This window comes from Mustela nigripes, chromosome 13, assembly GCF_022355385.1.
Source record: "Mustela nigripes isolate SB6536 chromosome 13, MUSNIG.SB6536, whole genome shotgun sequence".
In the NCBI taxonomy this organism is placed as follows: domain Eukaryota; kingdom Metazoa; phylum Chordata; class Mammalia; order Carnivora; family Mustelidae; genus Mustela; species Mustela nigripes.
In genome coordinates, this window is record NC_081569.1 from 41,859,793 (window position 1) to 41,883,556 (window position 23,764).

Here is a 23,764-nt window from a genome sequence, read left to right on the forward strand (position 1 = left end):
GAGCCTGATGCAGGACTCGATCCCAGGACCCTGAGATCATGACCTGAGCCAAAGGCAGCGGCTTAACCCACTGAGCCACCCAGGTGCCCTAGTAGTTGAGTTTTAAGGAAATCAAAAGTTACACATGGATTTTCAAGTGAGCGAGTGTGGGACTGGGATGGGGGTAATTTTAAAGAGGAAAACTGTTCAAGGGCCAACTATGTAAAAGGACACAAGGACTTCCTGGGATGATGGATGTGTTCATTATCTTGACTGCAGTGATGGTTTCATAGATATATATATATATAGATATATATATATATGTATGTAAAAACTTATCAAATTGTGTTAGTTAAAAAGATGACTTAACTGAATGTCAATAATATTTCAATAAGGCTGTTTTTAAGAAGGCAGCATAAATATTTCATAATTATCTCCTTAAATTCAAAATTCAGTTTCTACTTTTTATTCCCTTGAATTATTTTCAAGATTTTATATGGTTTCATTATCAAAAGAGCCTCTAATTTTTTTCTAGTTTCAAATTTTTATTTAAATTCCAGTTAGTTAACATACAGTGTAATGTTAGTTTCAGGAATAGAGTTTAGTGATTCATCGCTTACATACAACACCCAGTGCTCATCACAAGTGCCCTCCTTAACATCCACCATCGGTTTAATACATCTCCCCCATCTACCTCCACTCCACTATCCCTCAATTCTCTATAGTTAAGAGTCTGTTTTCTGGTTTGCCTTTCTTTTTCTTTCCCTTATGTTCATCTTTTGTTTCTTATATTCATATAGTATTTGAAGTCATATAGTATTTGTCTTTCTCTGATTTATTTTGCTTAGCGTAATACTCTCTAGCTCCATCCACATCGCTAATTTTTGTAGATTTTATGTTATTGATATTGAATCATGGATTTGATCCATTCAAAAACATGGATAACTAACTTTTTGCATAATATAAAAGTCAAGATACTTTTGAATAAGAGAGGTGATACATCATAATTCAAATAAACATTTTCTTAAAAATGTGTTTCTGCTATACGATAATCATTTTTTTCTGTCCTTCACAAATCTAGTTTTTTAAAATCCGGTAAATGATACAGAAATATGTCACCTTGCTAATTTTATAATATAAAAGAAACTCATACATTACCTGGCCATTCTAATGTCTTTTTCTACCATTGCCTTGGCCAACTCAACATGAATATCCATGGGTTGCAATATATGCATAGTTGATGGATGTTGAAATCGACACTCTTTCCAGTTTTCCTCTTTAAAAAAAAAATTAAAATTAAGCTAATTTTTTAGATGTTCTGAAAAATTACTCTAACTTAATAGAATATAGCAAACATATTAGATAAATACCAATTTCTACTTCTTTCAGCATATAAGTTAAATGACCTATATTTTGAAAAGTGAGATTGATGTTAATAATATAACTGCCTATTTTAAAATGTTTTGTAGTCAGCAGTAACAGTTCACACTTGATCTTAGCCAAAAGACGGAGAAGCAATAGCGTAACAGTTCTTAATAAGTGGGCATTTTCCCCACTTAATTACTAAATAATTCTTATTGAATTGACCATTACAGCTGTATGAATACTAAAATAATTTGCTATAATAAATTATACAATCCACATCAAAGAAAAAAATTAAAATTCACTCATTCTCTAAAAATGAGGGTTATTAATAACATATTTACTCTAACTCCATTTGACATTCTTTATCTTAATCCTAGGTCTATCATGTCTAGGCTATCAATCTGGCTTATGTATCTAAAGGCTATGAAGTGATTCACAATATTAATATAGTATAATCTACTATGGGGAATAAAAACAAAGGAAAAAATAAGTGGGAAAGAAACAGTTTTATATACAAGTATGTTTATAAGCATATGAGATGGGGGAACCGAACAATCAAAATGGCTGACAAAAGATTGAAATAAACAATGATACAAAAATAAAAAATAAACTAAATAAAATAAAACAAGACTGATAGGAGTCAAAGACTATAATATAAAAATAATTGTAAATATTTATTTGGAAAATATTTATATAACATCTTGCCCTGATTCTGGAATTAGTGATCAAGGTAGGTGGTTGGAGTAAAAAAAGGAAAAAAAAATAGAAAATGACAGAGGGAGGAAAAAGAGGTTTCTGGGGTTCCTCAGGCAAATTACACTAATATAGTACATACTTCTAAAATACAAATGAGTTTTATCAAATAAGATTTTATGATAAAAAAGTATAATAATCACTTTTCTCTAACAGAATCCTACACAGATCTCAACTGATAGCAGTCACTGAACATCTTTTATCACTTATAACTCAAACAATTATTATTAAACACATACAAAAGAAAAGGCAGTTTTAATGGTCTGTGTAATAGTTCTTCCCTTCAAAGAATTAATAGGCTCATAATATATAAAAACTAAGTAAAGCATTATGTATTTACATTTTAATATAGCTCTTCAATTCTATTAGAGTATACACTCTGTACACAGAGTTACGTTCCTTCTTCCAATGACCTACCATAAAGTGATATATTCAAGGATGCTTAGCAAATAATTATTGCATTTAGAAACTAAACAAGTATGGAGAGCGGTGTTCTTTACTTAAGCAACAGAAAACACCAAAGCTTTTTGAAAATAATTAACTACTTTTAGGGTTTTAAAACTATACCCATCCTTGTCAGATATCTACAAAAGTAGGTTGTAATACTACTGAAATAATGACTAGGCAAATATAGTCAAAATATTTTCAAATAAAGCAGCAAGGAAAGACAACACTGAGACATCCCAAAAGCACTAAGACAGAAAAACTTGAGCCAATGGCAACTTCTATTTTTGCGTTCTGGTTAGTTTCCTAGTCATATCACAACAAAATAAGCAATGACTGGACCTAGATTCAAACAGTGCTAAGTACCTGCAGATGAATAGTATATTTTTAAATATTTATATATCTATATATTTTTAAAGATTTTATTTATTTATTTGACAGACAGAGATCACAAGTAGGCAGAGAAGCAGGCCGAGAGAGAGAAAGAAGTAGGCTCCCTGCTGAGCAGAGAGCCCGATGCGGGACTTGATCCCAGGACCCTGAGATCATTACCTGAGCCGAAGGCAAAGGCTTATTAACCCACTGAGCCACCCAGCCTCCCTGAATAGGTATATTTTTATCTCTGTTTCTACCTGTGGCAGTGATTTGCACTGATGGGCTCCAATTTCGTTTTCTTAAGTGACCAACAGGATATGTGTTCAAAATATTGTCAGGGTTGATATACATGCAGACATATGCATATACTTACCTAAGCTACTCAACATAATTTCAAGATCCTAAAAATTGAGCAACTGCTTACCTGATCTTGCAAAGAGTAACTGCACACTTTTTATTTCAACATCAAACTTGTCATATGCTTTATCCATTATTTCTTCCAGAGATGAATTATTAGTCTTCTGCAAACCTTGATCTTTACTGTTAAGCTGAAATGGACAGAAACCTCATATTTTAAAAAAGATTTTATTTATTTATTTGATAGAGACACAGTGAGAGAGGGAACACAGGCAGGGGAAGAGGGATAGGTAGAAGCAGGCTTCCTGCTTAGGAGGGAGTCAAGGTAAGGCTCTATCCCAGGACCCTGGGATCATGACCTGAGCCGAAGGCAGATGCTTAACGACTGAGCCACCCAGGTGCCCCAAAACTTCAATTTTCTTAACAGAAAAATATACTGATATTTTTGTTGTGTTTTCTTAAAACCTAACTAAAAAGAAAACACTGTCCTTAATCAGTTCACATTCTGTTTAATTTTCTGACAATTTTTGCAAGCCTTTTATTAGGAATATAATATTTCAATATACATCTATTATATGTTTGGGTACTAGGTGCTCAGCATATTTGCATTAATTAAAGTTTCAGTTACACAGTTGTCTACCTCAAATAACCTGTCTAGACATACAACTCTTCCTGGCTCTCAGCAGTTAATGCCTCTCATGGCTCGGCACCCCTAACCTCTTCACCTGACCTCTTCACCATGTAATCACAGGTTTTGTTGCTTCTTCTCATTACATCACCTGAATAAATGAGCCTTAGAACTCAGCTTCAATCTCTACTTCCTTTTTCCTCTTCTCAAACAAAGCAAGGATCCATTTGAAACTGTATGTTTTGAAACCTTCACTTTTTCTCAGATGCCTGGATTTCTAATGTGTTCAACACAGAAAGCCTGAGAGTTCTCTTACTCGACTTAATTGCTGACAGTGGGATTACAAACATATATTAATATGTGTATCATTTCCTATTGTAAAAATATGTAAATTAATAATTAACACTGTGTAATTAAACTCTGGAAATCTATGAGTATTTGAAAACTAGGAGTATTTATGCTGAGTGAAATAAGTCAAGCAGAGAGTCAATTATCATATGGTTTCACTTACTTGTGGAGCATAAGGAATAACATGGAAGATACTGGGAGATGGAGAGGAGAAGTGAGTTAGGGCGAAATTGGAAGGGGAGACAAACCATGAGAGACTGTGGACTCTGAGAAACAAACTGAGTGTTTTGGAGGGGAGGGGAGTGAGGAGTTGGGTGAGCCTGGTGGTGGGTATTAAGGAGGGCACATATTGCATGGAGCACTGGGTGTGGTGCATAAACAATGAATTTTGGAACACTGAAAGAAAATTAAATTAGAAAAAAAGAAAGAAAGAAAACTAGGAGTACATCTCTCCAACTAGAAAAACAGAGCAATAATCCAGTCCTCAATATCAAATCATCTATCACCAAAGAAAATTTTAGAGGTTTTTCCTGTTTTTTTTTTTAATAGCCATAAAATATAGAAAAAATACTCAATCTAAGCTAGGCTTGACAAAATACTAAGAGGAAATAAGTCTAAGTTTAATTAAAGTAAACTCTGAGGGAAAAACAGGAAACTTTCATATAGCTAGCTTCCAAACTGAGCAAAAATGGGCAGGAAGAAATGGATATACACTTACCCGAAATGTACCAAAATCTAAAATGAGAAGATCTGACTTTTCATGGTGGAAACCTGTCTGTGGAAGTATTAGATAAGAAGGCTTCAGATTTATCCTTAAATCAAGGACTTTCCGAGTTTCAATAATGTGTGTAAGTCCTAAAAGAAATAGAAAAAGATTAGACAGTCAAGTTGAAATATTTAAGTATATTATTAACAATGAGAATACAAGTATCACTTGAAAAGTATTACGGAGGAGCAGTTCTCACAAACTAGAGTCTCAAAATTAAGCATCTAAGGTGAAACTGCGTATGGTCAATGGGGGACAGTCATATCATTACACTGTACAGTAAACCCAACATAGCTAGTATTTTATCCAGAGAGAGAAAAATTCATCATTTTTTAGTTAAGCAACCACAAAAAGCACTTGGCTTGAGTTTAGAGACCATCCTGTATAAAAGTATGAATCTTTAGAACCAGATTTACACACAGTATACAGTATTAGGAACCATTCCTTTAGAGCTGAGGTGGAGGAACGTTTCCTTCTCAAGCTCACTCTGAGGTATAGGTTCTTTTTTTTTTTAAAGATTTTATTTATTTATTTGACAGAGAGAGATTACAAGTAGACAGAGAGGCAGGCAGAGAGAGAGAGAGAGAGGGAAGCAGGCTCCCTGCTGAGCAGAGAGCCCGATGCAGGACTCGATCCCAGGACCCTGAGATCATGACCTGAGCTGAAGGCAGCGGCTTAACCCACTGAGCCACCCAGGCGTCCCTGAGGCATAGGTTCTTAATTGTAGACAGAATCATCTTTGTGCCCATATTATTCTCTTCCTCATTCAGTCAAGCAGGTATATTTGACTTGGGTAATTCATGAAGCAGCTTCATGGAATTTAAAAAAAAAAAAAGAAAAGAGCAACCTATACTATTTTAAATACAATGTTTTGATTAGAATAGATAAAATTATGAGTTTCTTTATGTTTATGCAGATAAATTCTTTACCTGTAGCTGTTCTCTCTTTAATTTCTTCCAGCTTCATTAATGTAGCTGATGTTATTTGCTCAAGATCTAATCCTTTATTTGACTGAAAGAATTCAACCACTGCATTGATGGTTTTCTGCAAAATAATTTAAAATATAAGCAAGCTATACACAGTACTTTCCATATTACAAATTTTAAAAGGTTTCGGTTTAATTCTAAACAACTGTGGCTCCAAACTTAGGAGAAACCTCCAAAACTACTTTGCCCTATTGCATCTCTCCCTGGTGGAAACAGCAACAAAAACCTAAAAAAAAAAAAAAAAAAAGGAATAGCCCAGGTAAGCTTACTAGAGAGGCAACAAATGTGTGCATGTCATTAATGTGACTTTGTATGTTCTAAGGTGTCATGTTGATATAGCAATAGACCTTACTACTAAAATATACACTTAAAAATTGCCAAGATGGTAAATTTTATGTATTTTACTACAATTTAAATCATTAAAAAATCAGAGAATATAATGAGCCTAGAATCTTTATATAATGCCTCACACTGACTGTGACTACACTTAAACTATAAACTGGAAAGAAAAAAAAAAGTCACAGTTCTCAACAACAGAGTAGGGCAAACTTACAAGGGATGCAATGATTAGTGAGCCTGATGGCTAGCCTGAGATGAGTTAAGAGCATGTGAATAAAAGATGGAACCACAGATACAGAATTTGAGCTAACATTTTCAATAACATCTAAATGCCAATCCTTTTCTTTCCATATGAACAATATGTTCTCTTAATTACTCCTAAAGCTATTTGAATTGGTCCAGATATTTAGGGAAAAGGGAAAATACACAAAACTGAACTGGAACAGGACTATTTGGAAGTAGTTGGTACAATAAACGGACTTTTTAAAAAAGATTTTATTTATTTATTTGATGGGCGAGAGAGAGTGCGTATGTGCAAGGAGGCAGGGGAGGGGCGAAGGGAGAGGGAGAGGCAGGATCTCCTCTGAGCAGGGAGCATGAGGCTGGGCTCAATCCCAGGACCCTGGGATCATGACCTGAGCTGAAAGCAGCCACCAACCAATGCTCCAACACAGACTTTTTGAATAGTATATTAGATTTTTTTTTTTAACTTTAACATAAGCATAGGTAAATAGAGCAGGAAAAAAAAAAATGGCAGCATATGAAAAAGCAAAATTAACTGTTAAACATGTACTGCTTTTAAAACAAGAAAAAAAGTATTACTAAATTTAGTTGCTAAGTAAAGAAATGTTAAGTGTTAAAAGAGGAAAAATAAGAAAACCATACACCAGAAGTATAAGATGGGTTTAATAAAGATTGACTTTCTCCTTGCACTTACAGCATCGTAGATGACCTCCACAGGCTGAGACTGAACAATCAGAGTCTGGTCAGCAGTGCTGTTCTCTGGATTGGTTTCAAACTCGATTTTAAGCAAGGATGAGGTAGTATCGCCAATGGAAGCCACAAGTGATGGTACAACGCCCTGCTGTTTCAGGCCTGTTATATACCAATGTTCTAATTTTGCTTCTACCCTACAATTCAGTGAGTAAATAAATAAGTAACATAATTAAGATGCTGTGTAATGTAATGGGTTAAAATATAAATTTTCCTTTTAAAAAAACTCCCTTGAGAGCCAGTACTATACCCATTACCTGAGGTAAAGTCCAAACTCTTTGGCCTGACATTTAATTACCCATACAACCTGGGATTTTGTTTTGGTTTTTGGCTCTTAACTCTTCAACCACATGAGAAGTCCACTTTGGCCAACACCCAAACACTATAGGATTTCCAATCACTGTCACATGAATGCACTCTAACTTCACTCAGGAACTCATCTATTTCATGTCACCTGAAAACACCCTCATCCCTGCTTCTACTCCTTTCTACTTGCCTACCCCAAGTCCCAATTCTTCTAGCCCATTCTCCTCTGCGACTGAGCCTAAGGGGCAATCAACATTTCACCTTACAGCATCTTCTCACTTCTGAGCTTTCTCATATGTTACATAGTTCTTATAACTTTCTGGCTATGCTCTCTTAACAGCCAGCATAAACTTCTAAAAAACAGAAACTAAATATTCCTGTGCTAGCCTTCATAGTATCAAACTGATAAATTTAACAGTATCCAAGAAGTATTTGTGAAGGAAAGAAGAGAGGGTAGAATAAATGATGAACTCCTCATACAGCTTCATTACAAAACAAATTCAGATACAAAAAGGCCCAACACAAGAGGAAAATAAAGTAAAGAATTATTATTAATCAGTTGCTTAATGCTAAATAATGTTATTTGGAGGCCAAGTCTTATCTAGAAACAAAAACTGAAATAATAAGCTTTTTAAAACTTACTTAAGTGCTTGTGCTCCTGGTCTCTGAGATACTTGGGTGCCCAGGCCAATTATCTGAATTTTCAATATTTCTGGAATATTTTTGTTTTCTCTTAATGTGACAGAGGTGCTTACTAGCTTCAGTGTCATTATATGGGCAACATACTAAACAAAGGAAATGAATGAAAATTGTTATAGTTTAATTAGTACTTTCTTTAATAATTTCTTATTTAAATTTGTTGGATTATAAAGTGATCTAAATACAATATTCTCAAAAAGAACATTAAAAATTTCAATACAAAATTACAAAATTGTTCAAAAAGGACAACTTTAAGGATTCAAAATTCATTTTCTCCTAGTTTTAGAGATAATAAATGAAACTTCACTAAATATTTTGTCACATAAATACTCAATTCACCAACTTTCACTAAAGCAAACTAATTCAGACCAATCCTCTGGCTCAAAAACTGGACAAAATATAGAGAACATCTGCTTGATGTCTTTGGAGGGTTAAAAAAAAAACACTGAGAATAAAAATCCTGACCAAAAAATTGATAGGTCAAAAAGAGGTAGGACAGAGAACCAGAGAGATGATTCTCATCAAACCACAAAGGAAGACACACACTAAGAGAGGAAGATTCACAAAACAGAAAACAATTAATGAAATGGCAACAGTAGGTCCTTACCTAAATAATTACTTTAAAAGGAAGTAGATTAAATTTTCTAATAAAAAGATAAAAAATGGCAGAGTGGATTTAAAAAAAAAAAAAAGGAGCCAATGATATGCTGCCTACAAGAAAGACACTCACTTTAGGTTTAAGGACACACATAGACTAAAAGTGAAGAAATGGAAAAAGATATTTCAAGCAAAAAGTAACTCTCCCCAAAAAGGGTAGCTATATTCATATCACAGGAAAATAAACTTTAAATGTTGTCAAAAGAAATAAGAAGGTTATTATATAATGATGAATATATTTCATCAAGAAAACATAAGATTTGTAAATACTTATGCACCCAACATCACAGTACCTAAATATATAAAGCAAATACTAGTAGAACTAAAAAAAGAAATAAATGGCAATAGTTGGGGACTTCAGTAATCCATTCTCAACAACAGATAACTCATCTTAACAGAGAATCAATAAAGAAACAATGGATTAAAACACTGTAAGCCAAAAGGACCTAAGAGAAATGCACAAAACATTCCACTCAACAGCAGCAGAATAAACATTCTTCTCAAGACCACAGAAACATTTCCTAGGATAGAGCATATATTGGGCAATGAAACAAGTTTAAAAAAATTCAAGAAGATGTCAGTTATATTAAGTATCTTTCCCAACCACAAAGGAATAAGAACTTATTAAGAGGAAAGTCACATAACACCTGGGTGGCTCAGTTGGTTAAGCCACAGCCTTTGGCTCAGGTCATGATCCCAGTGTCCTGGGATCAGGTCCTGCATCAGGCTCCTTGCTCAGCGGGGAACCTGATTCTCTCTCTGCCTCTGCCTGCCACTCAGCCTGCTTGTGCTCTCTCTCTCTCTCTCTCTGACAAATAAATAAATAAATAAAATCTTAAAAAAAAAAAAAAGAGGAAAGCTACAAAACTCACTAATATGTGGAAATTAAATAACACACCCCTCAACAACCACTGTATCAAAGAATAGATCAAAAGGAAAATAAGAAAACATGAGATATAAAAAAAAAGAAACCCAATACATCAAAACTTATGAGATAGAGCAGAAGCATCTTCCTTCTAATAGGGAAGTTTATAGTGATAAATTCATAAAACAAGAAGAAGGATATGAAATAAACAATTTAGTTTACACCTCAAGAAACTAGAAAAAGAAGAATTAAACTAAGCCCAAAGTTAAAGATTTTATTTATTTGTCAGAGAGAGCACAAGCAGGGGGAATGGTAGGCAGAGGGAGAAGCAGTTTCCCTGCTGAACAAGGAGCCAAATGCTGGGCTCCATTCCATCCCAGGACCCTGGGATTCTGACCTGAGCTGAAGGTAGACACTTAACCAACAAAGCCTCCTAGGCATCCCAAAGCCCAAAGTTAGAGGAAAGGAAATAATAAAAATTAGAGGTGAAATAGAGAATTAAAAAAAACAATAGAAAAGATTAATAAAGCCAAGAGTTGGCTCTTTAAAAATTAAACTGACAAACCTTTAGCTAGACTAAGCAAGGAAGAAAGACAAATGAATAAAATTATACGTAAAAGAGGAGCTATCACAACTGATAACCACAGAAATACAAAGGATCATAGTAAAAGTCTCCTATGAATAACTATATACCAACAAATTAGACAACCTAATGGAGAAATTTCTAGAAATGTTCAATTCACCATGACTGAATCATGAAGAAACAGAAAATCTGAACAGACCAATAATGAGTAAGGAGATTGAGTCAGTAATCAGAAACCTCCTGACAAAGAAAACCTCAGGACCTGATAATGTCACTGGTAAATTCTATCAAACATTTAAAAAAGAATTTACTCCAATTCTTCTTACATACTCTTGTGAGAAGAAACAAATGACAGATTTTTATAAAAATCATTAACTCATTTAATCCAATTCAAAATACCTCTAAAACCACCTAAAAATAATTACCTGCTTGGGTAAAGCTAAGTTGTGGGTGCTCTCACTATAACCAATAGCAGTGAAGAGCTTATCTTTTTCCTCTGGAGTCATAATGTCATCAATAGCTACAAAGAAAGTACAGTTCTTTAAGAAATCAATTGCTTCAATTTTACAGATAAAATTTAAAAAAACATCAAAGAAACTAACAAGTGCCTGAAAAGTCATTGCTCAAGCAAATGCACAAACGCAAAAGCACCCAGGTAATCTCTTCTAATATATTTCTTTGCCTATTTAAAACAAACATCATGTATTTATTTGCTTATATCAAGAAAAGGCAAAGAGACACCATTAACAGAATTCTGGTCTCACATAAGGACTTTAGAACTCCCTAGGTATGTTAAAAATTAAGTGAAACTTCTAATATAAAATAAATTTATATATTTTTTTCTTATCAGTTACAATAAATTATCTGATTTGGAACTTACTTTCAGGAATCAAAGATTCTTCATCTTTTTTCTTAGACTCCTTCTTACCCCAAAACCCACTAAACCAGCCTCCACGTTTCTCGCCTGTGTCAGTAGACTTTTTCCTTAATTTTTGCCCAGATCGAACCACCTGAAAGTAAAAATTTTTTAATTTATTTAAAGAGTAAATTTCCTCTTTGTTTTTAGGTGTAGCTGGGTAAAAACAATGGTTAATTTGTTTAACCGTACATTAGGTTAAAAACAGTCAAGAAAGCCTTCTGAAATGGTGTTCAACATGATTTCGTTAATATAGTTACACTGTTAATTTACCTTCCACACCTATTGATAAAATGTTGATGATGCTGCATGTTGACAGAAACACACTAAAAGTTTCAAGTGAATTTTTTTTTAGCAATATCTTCCAAATGTTTAAGGTAACAAGCCACTAAGACTGCAGATTTATAAAATAAAAAATTCTCTAAAGGGACGCCTGGGTGGCTCAGTTGGTTAAGTGGCTGCCTTTGGCTCAGGTCATGATCCCAGCATCCTGGGATCTAGTCTCACTTCGGGCCCCTTGCTCGGCAAGAGCCTGCTTCTCCCTCTGCCTCTGTCTGCCAGTCTGTCTGCCTGTGCTCCCGCTCTGTCTCTCTCTCTAACAAGAACAAAAAAAAGTTCTCTAAAAAGATGCTTCCACCCTCAGAAGCATTAATTAATTTAAAACAATTATATTTCAGAATTCATATACATTGCTGGCTTGCTACCTATGACATGGGAAAAGGGTCAAATATAAATAAAAACAGATAGTCCTTGAATCTCATTTCATTCTCTTTTCAATAAATTCTGTCTTGATTTTCTGCAAATCCTTGAAATACTAAAATATAGATAACTAAAAAGCAGAAAACAGAGGATGAATAGAATAAAGGGGATAAATTATTTAGACTCTATCTTCTCATTTCTTGAATAAGTAAACTTTAATAATTTTCCCACTTAAAATTTATAGTATTTTAAAATGGTAATGAACTCGTAGCCTATTGCAAGTCTCCCCATATTACAAAAGGTAAAATACTCCAAAAGGGAAATTGAAAAAAAAGAGCTGAATTAGTAAAGAGAAGTTTAAACTAAGTTAAGTAAGTTCTCTTTATTGTATTTATTTTTAAAGATTTTATTTGAGAGAGAGCGTGTAAGCAGGGTGGGGGTTGGGGAGCAGAGGGAGAAACAGGATGAGCAGGAAGCCAGACAGGACTCAATCTCAGGACCCTGGGCTCATGACCTGAGCCAAAGGCAAATACTTAAGCGACTGAGCCACCCAAGCACCCAGGTAAGTTCTCTTTAACAACTAGATATTAAAGAAATGAGGGGGCACCTGGGTAGCTCAGTGGGTTAAAGCCTCTGCTTTCTGCTCTGGTCATGATCTCAGGGTCCTGGGATCTAGCCCCAGGGGGTCTCAGCTCAGCAGGGAGCCTGCTTCTCCCTCTCTCTACCAGCCTGTCTACTTGTGATCTCTCTCTGTCAGATAAATAAAATCTTTTTAAAAAAAGAAATGGGGAAGAGGTCTACATCTGTGAGCAAAACTATCAAAGTTTTATCATTTATACCTCAGCCATAACTATCTTTGTCAAGATTACCAACCCATTTTCATTGGTCAGAAATATATTAAGTAAAAAATATATATCTGATTACTTTATATTCTATATGAAATAACATCTAGCTCCTTTATTCTCTTGGTATAGAAGATTAGTGTTCTTTTTGGTATTTTTCATGATAAGTAGAACTTAGACAATTTGTCTAACCTATGTCTTAATTTGCTAATATAAATTGAAGAAAATAGTACTTTCCTCAGAATTGACAATACCCAGGAAATCAGACCAAGAAAATGTTAGCTACCATTTTCATTCCTGCTACTAAACTTTCTACTTTAAAATGTTCACAAATACAAAGCTTCAGCAAAAGCAAATCAATTCTTAGACACCAATATCTGGAATTCATGTCAGACTTAGGTACAGTATCATTAATCCAAGTGCTTACTGTGTTTGTCTTTTGCTTTGAGATATTTTTTGAGTGGAACTAACCCCATCATGTCCATAACAAAAGAAGTTGTAAGGGTTAAGTGTTACTGAGAAGAAGCACTTGAAATAAGAAACAAAATAAGAAATAATAAAACCTGAAAGTGGCTTAAAAAATTTCAAATCTATCTATCATTTAAATAGAGGCTACATAGTTCGATAGCAGGTATTAATCTTTAGGACAAAGAAATCATGCAACCTATGAAAAGGGCTCATCCTTTACAAAATAAAAGTAGTAATGGAAGAGCACTATTACACCATTGATAATTCAGGAAGAGACTAGAGTAGTGCCTGAGAACATAAAGAATAAGCATGGAGGAAAAGTGACATTTTTGTCACAAGCCAGAGATAAGCGCATACATTCAGGCCCTGTTTGAATTTCTGAACTGAAAGTGAATGACAAATCAGCTCAATCATTTACTGTGTATCAATACAGAACTCAGTGGTGTTCAGTCCTTGATGCACTTAAGAATCATCAGGAAACTTCAAAAAAAACAGAAACAAAAAACAACAATGCCCAAGCCCCACCAAAAAACCTGAGGAAGTGAACTCTAGGCATCGGTTTTGAACAAATTCCCTATAGATTCTAATATGCAGCAAGTTTCAGAACCAATGAGATACCACATAAGAGTTTCCTCAACAACAGGAGAGATCATCAAGCAGGGAGTAGATGAAACTGAGCTGTTTCAGCAAAGGCATCCAATTAAATGTATACCATCTGGGTTTTTAAGCTTTAAAACATCTATCAACAATTCTTTTAGAGAAAATGCAACCTCAGCCTGCAAGCCTAAACCTGTCCTACATACTGGACTTAATAAATAGATGGATTTGTGAACAGTTCTCTGTAAATCTAGATACAGGAACAGCTGTACAGTATTTGACATTTTATTAAAAACCTTTTAACTCAACAGGGGTGCCTGATGGCTCTATGGGTAGAACATGCGACTCTTGATGTCAGGGCCATGAGTTTAAGCCCCACATTGGGCACAGAGATTACTTAAAACAAAAAATGTTGGGGCACACCAGTGGCTTAGTCAGTTAAGCGTTGGATCTTGATATCAACCCAGGTCTTGATCTCAGGGTTGTGAGTTCAAGCCTCACACAGTGATCCACGCTGGATGTGGAGTCTACTTTTAAAAAAAAATTCTAAGTTTAGTTAAAAGGGTTTTTAAAATATGTTAAAAACTAAAAAAATTTTTTTTTTTTTTTTTTTTTTAAGTAGGCTTCACCCCCAACATGGAGCATAGCCTGGGGCTTGCACTCACAACCCGGAGTTCAAGATCCAACATTTAACTGACTAAGCCACCCAGGGTGCCCCTAACTAATGATTTTAAAAGAGCAGGCACTAAATTTTTTTGTTACCATCTTTTTTATCACACATAAAAATTTTACTTTTTAGTATTCTATAACATATACTTTTAAACTTTAAGGGGAACACTTTTATTTTGAAAAGTGAATTAATCAAGAGAAATTTCAAAAGTAATGTCGATAAGAGACATTAAGATAATGTAGTGACCAACGTAACATTCACCTTCCCCCTCCTAAATCTCTATTTAAATTCCTAAAAAAATTTTTTTAAATATTTTAAAAGATAAAGCCACTATTAGCACTGAAATGTTTGTAAAGCTGTGATTAGCATGTCACAGATTTTGAAGAATTTCAAAATAAACTCAAAAATTTAAAAAGACTTCATAAAGAGAAAAGACAGAGTGAATTAATTAGAAAGCACAAAAAATAAAAATACTAATTTCAAACAGTGAAGAAGTTTATTTTCAAACTAAGAAGAAAATAAAACAAAATAAAAAATACTGGGAAAAACTTTCCTGTATCTTGACAATTATCACTTAAAAATATATTTAAAAATGTATACTGATCTAGAACTATATACACATAATGTACTAGTATCTAATCCTTGATTTTAATATTATAATTATGTCAGATATAACCATTGGGGAAAACTGAGGGAAGAGTACCTAAGGACTTCTGTGAGTTATCTTTGCTTTACTTCCTATGAATCTATAATTATTTCAAAGTAAAATATATCTACATGAGACCAAAAATAGATTTTAAATACATATGACCTAATACAAAGAGAAATACAGAATCCTTTCACGTTAATACTCTCTGTTGTCTTCACCTCCTTCCTGGTTCAGCAAAGACTATACGGTAAATAACCTCAGCCAGTTCCTGCCTATCTTTTAAATTCTGTGACCCTGTGGATTCTCTTTTGCAATAAAAAACTTCACCTCGGATGACTCTAAATGCCTTTTCTTCATGTATATCCATCCCTTTGTCTACAGCATTCAACAATCCTCTTTTGTCAATTTTTAAGCACCTGGTAACTGGTATTAAGAACACCCAATTAGGGGTATCAGTTAAGTGTCCAACTCTTGCTTTCAGCTCAGGTCATGATTTCAGTGTCCTGAGACTGAGCCCTGTGTTGGGCTCCATGCTGAACGTGAAGCCTACTTAAGATTTTCTCTCTCTCTCTCTCTCCCCCTCTCCCTCTGCCTCTCCTCCGCCCCATCCCCAACTTGTACTCTCTCTGAAAAAAAAAATTTTTTAAAAAGAACATCCAATAAAAGTCAAGCAACTCAACTTAGGAAGGATTGAAATGATCTGTTCCTTTTGGAAAATCATTCCTTTAATTCATAGGAACAAGGCCCAGCAGTAGCAAATAACTTCTAGAATACTCATATACCCTGACCCAAAAACTGTACCTTGGGGAGCACAGGTGCTCTAAGAAAACAAGAGATGGGGGCACCTGGGTGGCTCAGTGGCTTAAAGCCTCTGCCTTCGGCTCAGGTCATGATCCCAGAGTCCTGGGATCGAGCCTCACGTTGGGACTCTCTGCTCAGCAGGAGAGTCTGCTTCCTCCTCTCTCTGTCTCTCTGCCTGCCTCTCTGCCTACTTGTGATCTCTGTCTGTCAAATAAATAAATAAAATCTTTAAAAAAAAAAAAAAGAAAACAAGAGATGTTTGAGAAAGCATGTAGACAAGACTGTTCATTGAAGTCTCATTTATACTTAAATATAACCAGTGGGAAATAGGGAAACAAATTCTGATATATGCACAGAAGCTATTTAAAATGCTGAATAAATTATTCTATTGGCATAAAAATAAAACACTAATACATTTTTTACACTAATACATTTTTTAAAGGAAGTAACAGCAAATTATAAAACATTTCTTGACTCCACATTCCCCCACCAGGCACTGCTCCATTTACCTGTTCTCCCCTTACATCCCCTCTCTCTCATTCCTATCAAGTTTCTACCTACATTCTCTCATAAACATTGTTTTTTAAATGACTTCCTTATTGCTAAATCCAAAAATAAATTTTCAGTTCCATGGTGACATAAGCCCTCTATAGCCCATCCTTCATGCTGATGACTAAAAATTCTAAAAATACAAAAATATCTACAATAAACTCTAAAAAGCAAAGTAGGCAGATGATGGAAATGAGTCAAAACCTGGAGGAGTGACCTTCATCAGAGTGAGCTTCCCATGTTTTATTTTGATTTGTTTTTTACATGGTCTCCCTACCCCCTTCCACCCCATAACTTTTCCCTCCTATTCTTGCCCGTGAGCATTCCTCTTCCTTTTAGCGTGGATATGCCCTACAGCCTGTTTCTAACCAACAGAATATGGCAAAGGTGACAAGGTGTATGTCATTATGTACATGAAACTATACCAGCTGTCTTGCTGGAGTCTTTCTCTCCCTTTGAAAAAACAAGTTGCCATATTGTGGGCTGCCTATGTCTGGAGGCCCATCTGGCAAGGAAATGATATGAAATTTAAGAGCTAAGCACAGCCTCTGGCCAACAGCCAGCAAGAAACTCAAGTTCTCCATTCCACAGAAAATCCACCAACAAAAGTAGATCTTTCATCGGTGACACTCCAAGTGAAACTACAGTCCCAGCCAACATCTTGAGGGCAATATTTTGAGACCATAAGCAGAGAACTCAGGTAAGCTATACCTGAACTTCTGACCCAGAGAAACTCTGAGATAATGGGTTGAGCCTCTGCCTTTGCTCAGGCCATTATCTTGGGTCCTGGGATCGAGTCCAACATCGGGTTCTCTGCTCAGGAAGGAGCCTGCTTCACTCTCTCTGCCTGCTGCTCTGCCTACTTATGATCTCACTGCCAAAAAATAAATAAAATCTTAAATAAATAAATAAATGTGTATTGCTTTAAGCCACTGAGTTTATTATGCAGCTAGAGAAAACTACTTCACATGGCTGTATCCTGAGGCAGGCCTGAATCATGGAGCACTGCAGAGGCACAAGCAGCTGAATACCTGAAAGAAATTCTACAGTTTGGCTGAGGAATGAGAAAATTGAGTCCGTGTAAACCGGAGGGGACAAGGGACATGCTAGAGGGAGAAGAGTCACAGAATGGTTATCTCTTAATTCTGTGTATGCACCTGCATGAATTTCAGTCTAACCCAAGCTGCCCATGTATAAAAGTAACCTAAAGGAAAGCAGCAAAGCTTTAGAGACCTGAAATGAGATATGAACCCACCTGCACAAGTCTCCAACAAATTCTTGTGCTATTCATGTGCAAAATGGACCTAAACCAACATACCAAAGGCAGAAAATATGGAATTGAGATTTGAACCAAGATCCACAGAATGCAAAACAAAACTAAAGATCATTAGGTTGTGTGCTAAGGCAAAATATCAACGTTTTGCAGAATATAAGAAGCACTCAGAGACAACATAATATCACAATGCCTAGGATATGATGCAGTTAAAAAAAAAAAAAAGATATGTGACCCATTTTCAAGGGAAAAGACAATTAACAGATGTCAACAATCAGATTACTTAGATGTTAAAACCAGCAGAGAATCGATGTTACCTTTGTTACATGATAGAAAGGGAAATTACTTGAATTATCTTTGTCACATGATAGGAAGGGAAGGATACTTGAAATTACTAAAAAGATTGGAATTTTTAGCAGAGAAGTGGAAACTATAAAAAGGAACTCAGAAGGAGTTTTTGACCTAAAAAAAATTATCTAAAATAAAAATTAGGATGGGCTAATATTAAAATGGAGATGACAGAGAAAAGTATAAACTTGAAGGCATATCAACAGAAATTATCCATTTAAAAAAACAAAGAGTAAAAAGATTAATGAAAAAAATGGAACAATGTCTCAGGAACTTGTGGTATATTGAAAGATCTCATGTATAAGTATATATTTACATACATGCATATAGATGTACATACTTGTGTGTATGTGTATGAAATTGAAGTTCAAGAAGGAAAGCAGAAAGAAATCTAGACCAGAAATTATTTGAACACAGGTCTGAATTACACAGGTGAACTTACACATGGACTTTTTAAAAATAAATATATGTATAATTCTGTCAATGTATTTTCTCTTCCCTAGATTTATTAACATTTTCTTTTCACTAGCTTACTTTATTATAAAAATATAGTATATAATATATATAACATAAAAGTATGTATTAATCAACTGTCTATATTACCAGTAAGGTTTCTGGTCAACAGTAGGCTATTAGTAGTTTAGTTTTGGGGGAGTCTAAAGTTATATGCAGATTTTTTACTATGCAATGGGTCCCTAATCCCTATATTGCTCAAGGGTCAAGTGTGTGTGTGTGTGTGTGTGTGTGTGTGTTTGTGTGTGAATAAAATCAGAGTCCAAAAGGGGAAGAAGAAAGAAATTTGATCAAAAATTATTTGAAGAGGGGTGCCTAGGTGGTTTAGTCAGTTAAGTGTCTGACTCTTGATTTCAACTCAGGTCTTGATCTCAGGGTCCTGAGTTCAAGCCCAGTGTTGGACTCCATGCTGAAAGAGGAGCCTACTTAAAAAAAAAAAAAAAATTATTTGAAAGAAGTAATGGCTGAAATACCCCATATTTTGGTAAATCTAATAGTCAATTCTCAGTCCCCAGCTCAGTTGACTAATCATGTTTCTGTTACAGTAGATCACTCCCTTTTTCTTTCCTCACTTCACTTTGAGGAGATTACAATCACAGAGTTTCCCAACTATATACCTCTGGCAACTCCTCCATGGTCATCTTTGTTGGTTCTCATCTCTGTGATCTATAACAAAGTAATTTGGGTCTTTGGAACACTTCACTAGTTACTCTAATTTCTTTGGTGATCTCATTCAATGTCATGGTTTTAAATACCTTCTAGGTGTTCGCCTCTCCCAAATTTATATATATAGCACAGATTTTTCTTCTAAACCACACATTCATGTATCTAAGATCCTACTCTGTTGCTCCACACATCATTGTCTAAAATATACCTAAAACTTAACAGGTCCCAAACTGGATTCCTGATCTCTCCATCTCACCCAAGCTTGTTCTATCCAGACTTCCCCATCTCTTTTCATGAAAACTGCATCTTTCCAACTGCAACAGGCCTAAATCTTTAAAGTCATCTCCAACTTCTCTCTTATAACCCATACCAGTTGGGAAATATTAGCTCCATGTTCGAAAAACATCCAGAATATGACCCTTTCTCTTCACTTCCATTGCAACTACTCTCAGCCAAGGTACAATTATTTCTCTTCAAATATTTCAGTAGCATCCTAACTGATCTCCCTATTTTCACCCTTGTTCTCCCTTTACAACCTGTTTTCAAAAGAGCAGCCAGAATGCATTTTAAAACTTAAGTTGGGTTATATCATTCTATTCTCCAAATGGCTCTGCAAATTCAGAGTAAAAGTCAAATTCACACAATTATTTCAAGGCTCTACAAGCTGGCGCCCTCCCCAACTCCCAAAGTACCACCCTCACTACTCCACTATACTGTTCTGACCTCATTAACCACCACTCTCTTCTCTCTCACCACTCCCTTAGTTCTGTGAATGAACCCCCACCTCCAAACCTTCCAGCTTGCCATATTCTTTCTGCCTGGTATGTTTTTCCCTCAGATAACTTTCTGGTGACTCCCTCATCTTCTTCAGGTGTTTGCTCAAATGTTTCCTTTTTAGTGAGGCTTTCCTTGACCATCCAATTTAAAATTGCAATCATCATCATCATCACCGCCTAGCAAGTAAGATATTGCTTCTTTATATTCTTTTCTACTTTATTTTTATTTAAATTTTTATTATCCTTCTTCTGCCAGAATGTAAATGAGGGATTTTTGTCTGCTTGTTCACTTCTGTTTGCTAATGCAAATGATGATGATGATGATGATGATGATGATAATGAAGAAAATGACCTATTTAGTAATCATCATGTTCCAGGTATTCAGCAGCCCAAGTGCTTTACATGGATCATCATGCCCTTCTCACAGCAACCCTATACGATGTAGGTATTATGAATCAATTCTATTTTACAAATGAGGAAACTGAGGCACAGAGAGATTAAATAGCCAGCCTAAGATCACACAAGTAGGCAAAGCTGACTCCAGAGTCCATGCTCTTCACCATGATGCTAGTAAAACAGGTTCTCAACAAGTACTTACTAAGTAAATGAATGAACAGGTAAGTGCTTTAGTCCCATTTAAAAACAAGATTGGTATATATACACAATGGAATACTATGCAGCCATCAAAAGAAATGAAATCTTGCCATTTGCGACAACATGGATGGAACTAGAGCGTATCATGCTTAGTGAAATAAGTCAAGCAGAGAAAGACAACTATCATATGATCTCCCTGATATGAGGAAGTGGTGATGCAACATGGGGGCTTAAGTGGGTAGGAGAAGAATAAATGAAACAAGATGGGATTGGGAGGGAGACAAACCATAAGTGACTCTTAATCTCACAAAAGAAACTGAGGGTTGCTGGGGGGAGGGGGTTTGGGAGGAGGGGGTGGGATTATGGACATTGGGGAGGATATGTGCTTTGGTGAATGCTGTGAAGTGTGTAAACCTGGTGATTCACAGACCTGTACCCCTGGGGATAAAAATATATGTTTATAAAAAATTAAAAATTAAAAAAATAAAAATAAATATAAAAACAAGATTATGTTCCTGGAGATCTATGAATATAAAAAAAAACCTAAGAGAATATACAAAAAAATATTAATGGTAGGTATCTTTAGTGTGAGATAATAGGTGTTTCTATTTTCTTTCTTTGTATATCTCTACTTCCTAACTTTTCTATCGTGAGTTGTATTGCACTTAAAATTTATTTTTTTAATTACCAAAGAAGTCATGTTACAGAATAATAAGATTGAGATGGAATGATGTGGACAAGGTAGAATATGCCAAATGGGATAAATCAGCATAAACTATGAAATATAAATTGATTCTAATTATGGGCAAAAAGAAGAAGGGAAAGAGGAAAGAAGAAAAGGAAAAGGAAACAAAGCAAAGATAAAGTGAAAGGTTGGGGGATAAAAAGCATATGTCAGTTAGTACTTAAGCAAGGGAGAAAAATTGGAAGACTGTATGTCAAAACATTAACAGCAGCATCCTATGTTGCTAGGATTACAGACAACTTTTATTTACTTCCTTTGGGGGGATTCAGATTCTTTTATAAAATTTAAAAATTTTTTCTTTTTCATGTTAGTGGGATTTTTTCCCCAATATGCCAATTTTTTTCTCTTGAGACTAAATGAAGGCATGGAAAATCAACCTTTATTATTACTTGAACAAGTCCCATGAAGCTAAAGATTTCTTGATCTCAAGTTTAAAAGAATAGTAGTAACATGCTTAAAACATACAATTAGCTCATCAAAATGATTACCTCAACTTGTGCTTGTTGCCTTGCTAAAATGATGTTAAAAACATCTAGAGTCTTCTCCAAATCCTATAAAACAAAGAGACACTTGTAAACAAGAAAAATGGCATTAGATTAAAAAAATATTTTATTCTAGGATTTCTAGGCTTGTTCAGTCTATGAACAAACAGTAACTGTGATCTAATAAAAGGATAATTTGAATGTACACTCAGCTTTATACTTTGTTTTTGCAATAATGGAAATAAGTTTTCTAAGAAAGCAAATCTTCAATAAATACAATATAAAAACAGGAATTTAATGACACCATTATAGAAACAAGAATATTTAGGAGGATGGCTTGTTTTAGGTATTATCCTTATGGTTTGTATTAACTCACTTTTTTTCATACTATTTTATACCATTGTACTAAAGGCATAAACAAAGAATTTAAAGAATGAAACACAGAGTTTAAGAATGAAAAACATAGGGGCGCCTGGGTGGCTCAGTGGTTTGGGCTGCTGCCTTCGGCTCGGGTCATGATCTCAGGGTCCTGGGATCGAGCCCCGCATCGGGCTCTCTGCTCCGCAGGAAGCCTGCTTCCCTCTCTCTCTCTCTCTCTGCCTGCCTCTCTGCCTACTTGTGATCTCTGTCTGTCAAATAAATAAATAAAATCTTTAAAAAAAAAAAAAAAAGAATGAAAAACATAAAACACAAAATTTAAGAATGAAAAATTCTACAAATCAACAACTATGTTTAAGTAGAAACCAATTTGGGTAATTTCTATAAAAATAAATAAAAACCTAAACATGTATTAGGTGACCTATGTATGAAGTAATCTATGTGCTAGTTCATGAAATTCTCACAGCTCTGTAAAACAAATATTGTTTCCATTTTATACATGTTCTCTGATGAGAACATCAGATCTGAGAGGCTAAGAAACTTGATGCTTTTTCTAATATATAATATTAGCAATTCTCATATTATTTCAGAATAATAGGAATGCAATTAATTCTTCATGTTATGAATTTATGACGGAAATGGTTATATAATCAGGACCAGACGACACTGAGCAAATTATATACTATGGGGTATTTTTCTGTATTTAATAGGGGTTCCTATTTTGAGGAATATAAGAGCTGTTTTTTTGGGCGCCTGGGTGGCTCAGTGGGTTAAGCCGCTGCCTTCGGCTCAGGTCATGATCTCAGGGTCCTGGGATCGAGTCCCGCATCGGGCTCTCTGCTCAGCAGGGAGCCTGCTTCCTTCTCTCTCTCTCTCTGCCTGCCTCTACGTCTACTTGTGATTTCTCTCTGTCAAATAAATAAATAAAATCTTTAAAAAAAAAAAAAAAAAAGAGCTGTTTTTTTATATATAATACTTGGAACTCTGAAAAAAAGCCACTAACAAAACTAATAACATACATCTAGCTAATAATAAACATATATTTGAATAACTCTGACACTGATTTTATAAACATTATCGTAAAAACCAAATGCATTTCTCCAAATAGTTTCTTGTATTCTAGTATCTTTTATCTGATACTAGGATGAGAAGGAAATATTTGTTTAAAGAAAAAAAACTGAAAAAATACTCTGTATTTTCCCATAAAATTATCTCAAAAAGAAATCAGTTTTATTCTTTCTCTTTTTTTATTATGTTACATTAGTCGCCATACAGTATATCATTAGTTTTTGATGTAGTGTTTCATGATTCATTGTTTGCAATGTAATACCCAGTGCTCCGTGCAATCCATGCCC

General features: G+C 34.8%; 1 protein-coding gene across 3 annotated transcripts in view; it reads right to left on the reverse strand.

The window, feature by feature from the left end:
- The window catches only part of VPS13C (vacuolar protein sorting 13 homolog C), a 183,204-nt gene that overhangs the window by 109,083 nt on the left and 50,357 nt on the right, over nt 1-23,764 (reverse strand). For all 3 annotated transcript variants that reach the window (XR_009399065.1, XM_059372078.1, XM_059372079.1), the window contains 9 exons: nt 22,038-22,100; nt 11,324-11,453; nt 10,869-10,963; nt 8,282-8,424; nt 7,278-7,470; nt 5,945-6,059; nt 4,968-5,104; nt 3,341-3,464; nt 1,138-1,255 (listed from right to left, as the gene is read on the reverse strand). Coding sequence is in view for 2 of the 3 variants with exons in the window: in XM_059372078.1 (XP_059228061.1) it covers nt 1,138-1,255; nt 3,341-3,464; nt 4,968-5,104; nt 5,945-6,059; nt 7,278-7,470; nt 8,282-8,424; nt 10,869-10,963; nt 11,324-11,453; nt 22,038-22,100 (1,118 nt within the window). In the remaining variant the exon portion in view is untranslated. The remainder of the gene's footprint in view (nt 1-1,137; nt 1,256-3,340; nt 3,465-4,967; nt 5,105-5,944; nt 6,060-7,277; nt 7,471-8,281; nt 8,425-10,868; nt 10,964-11,323; nt 11,454-22,037; nt 22,101-23,764) is intronic.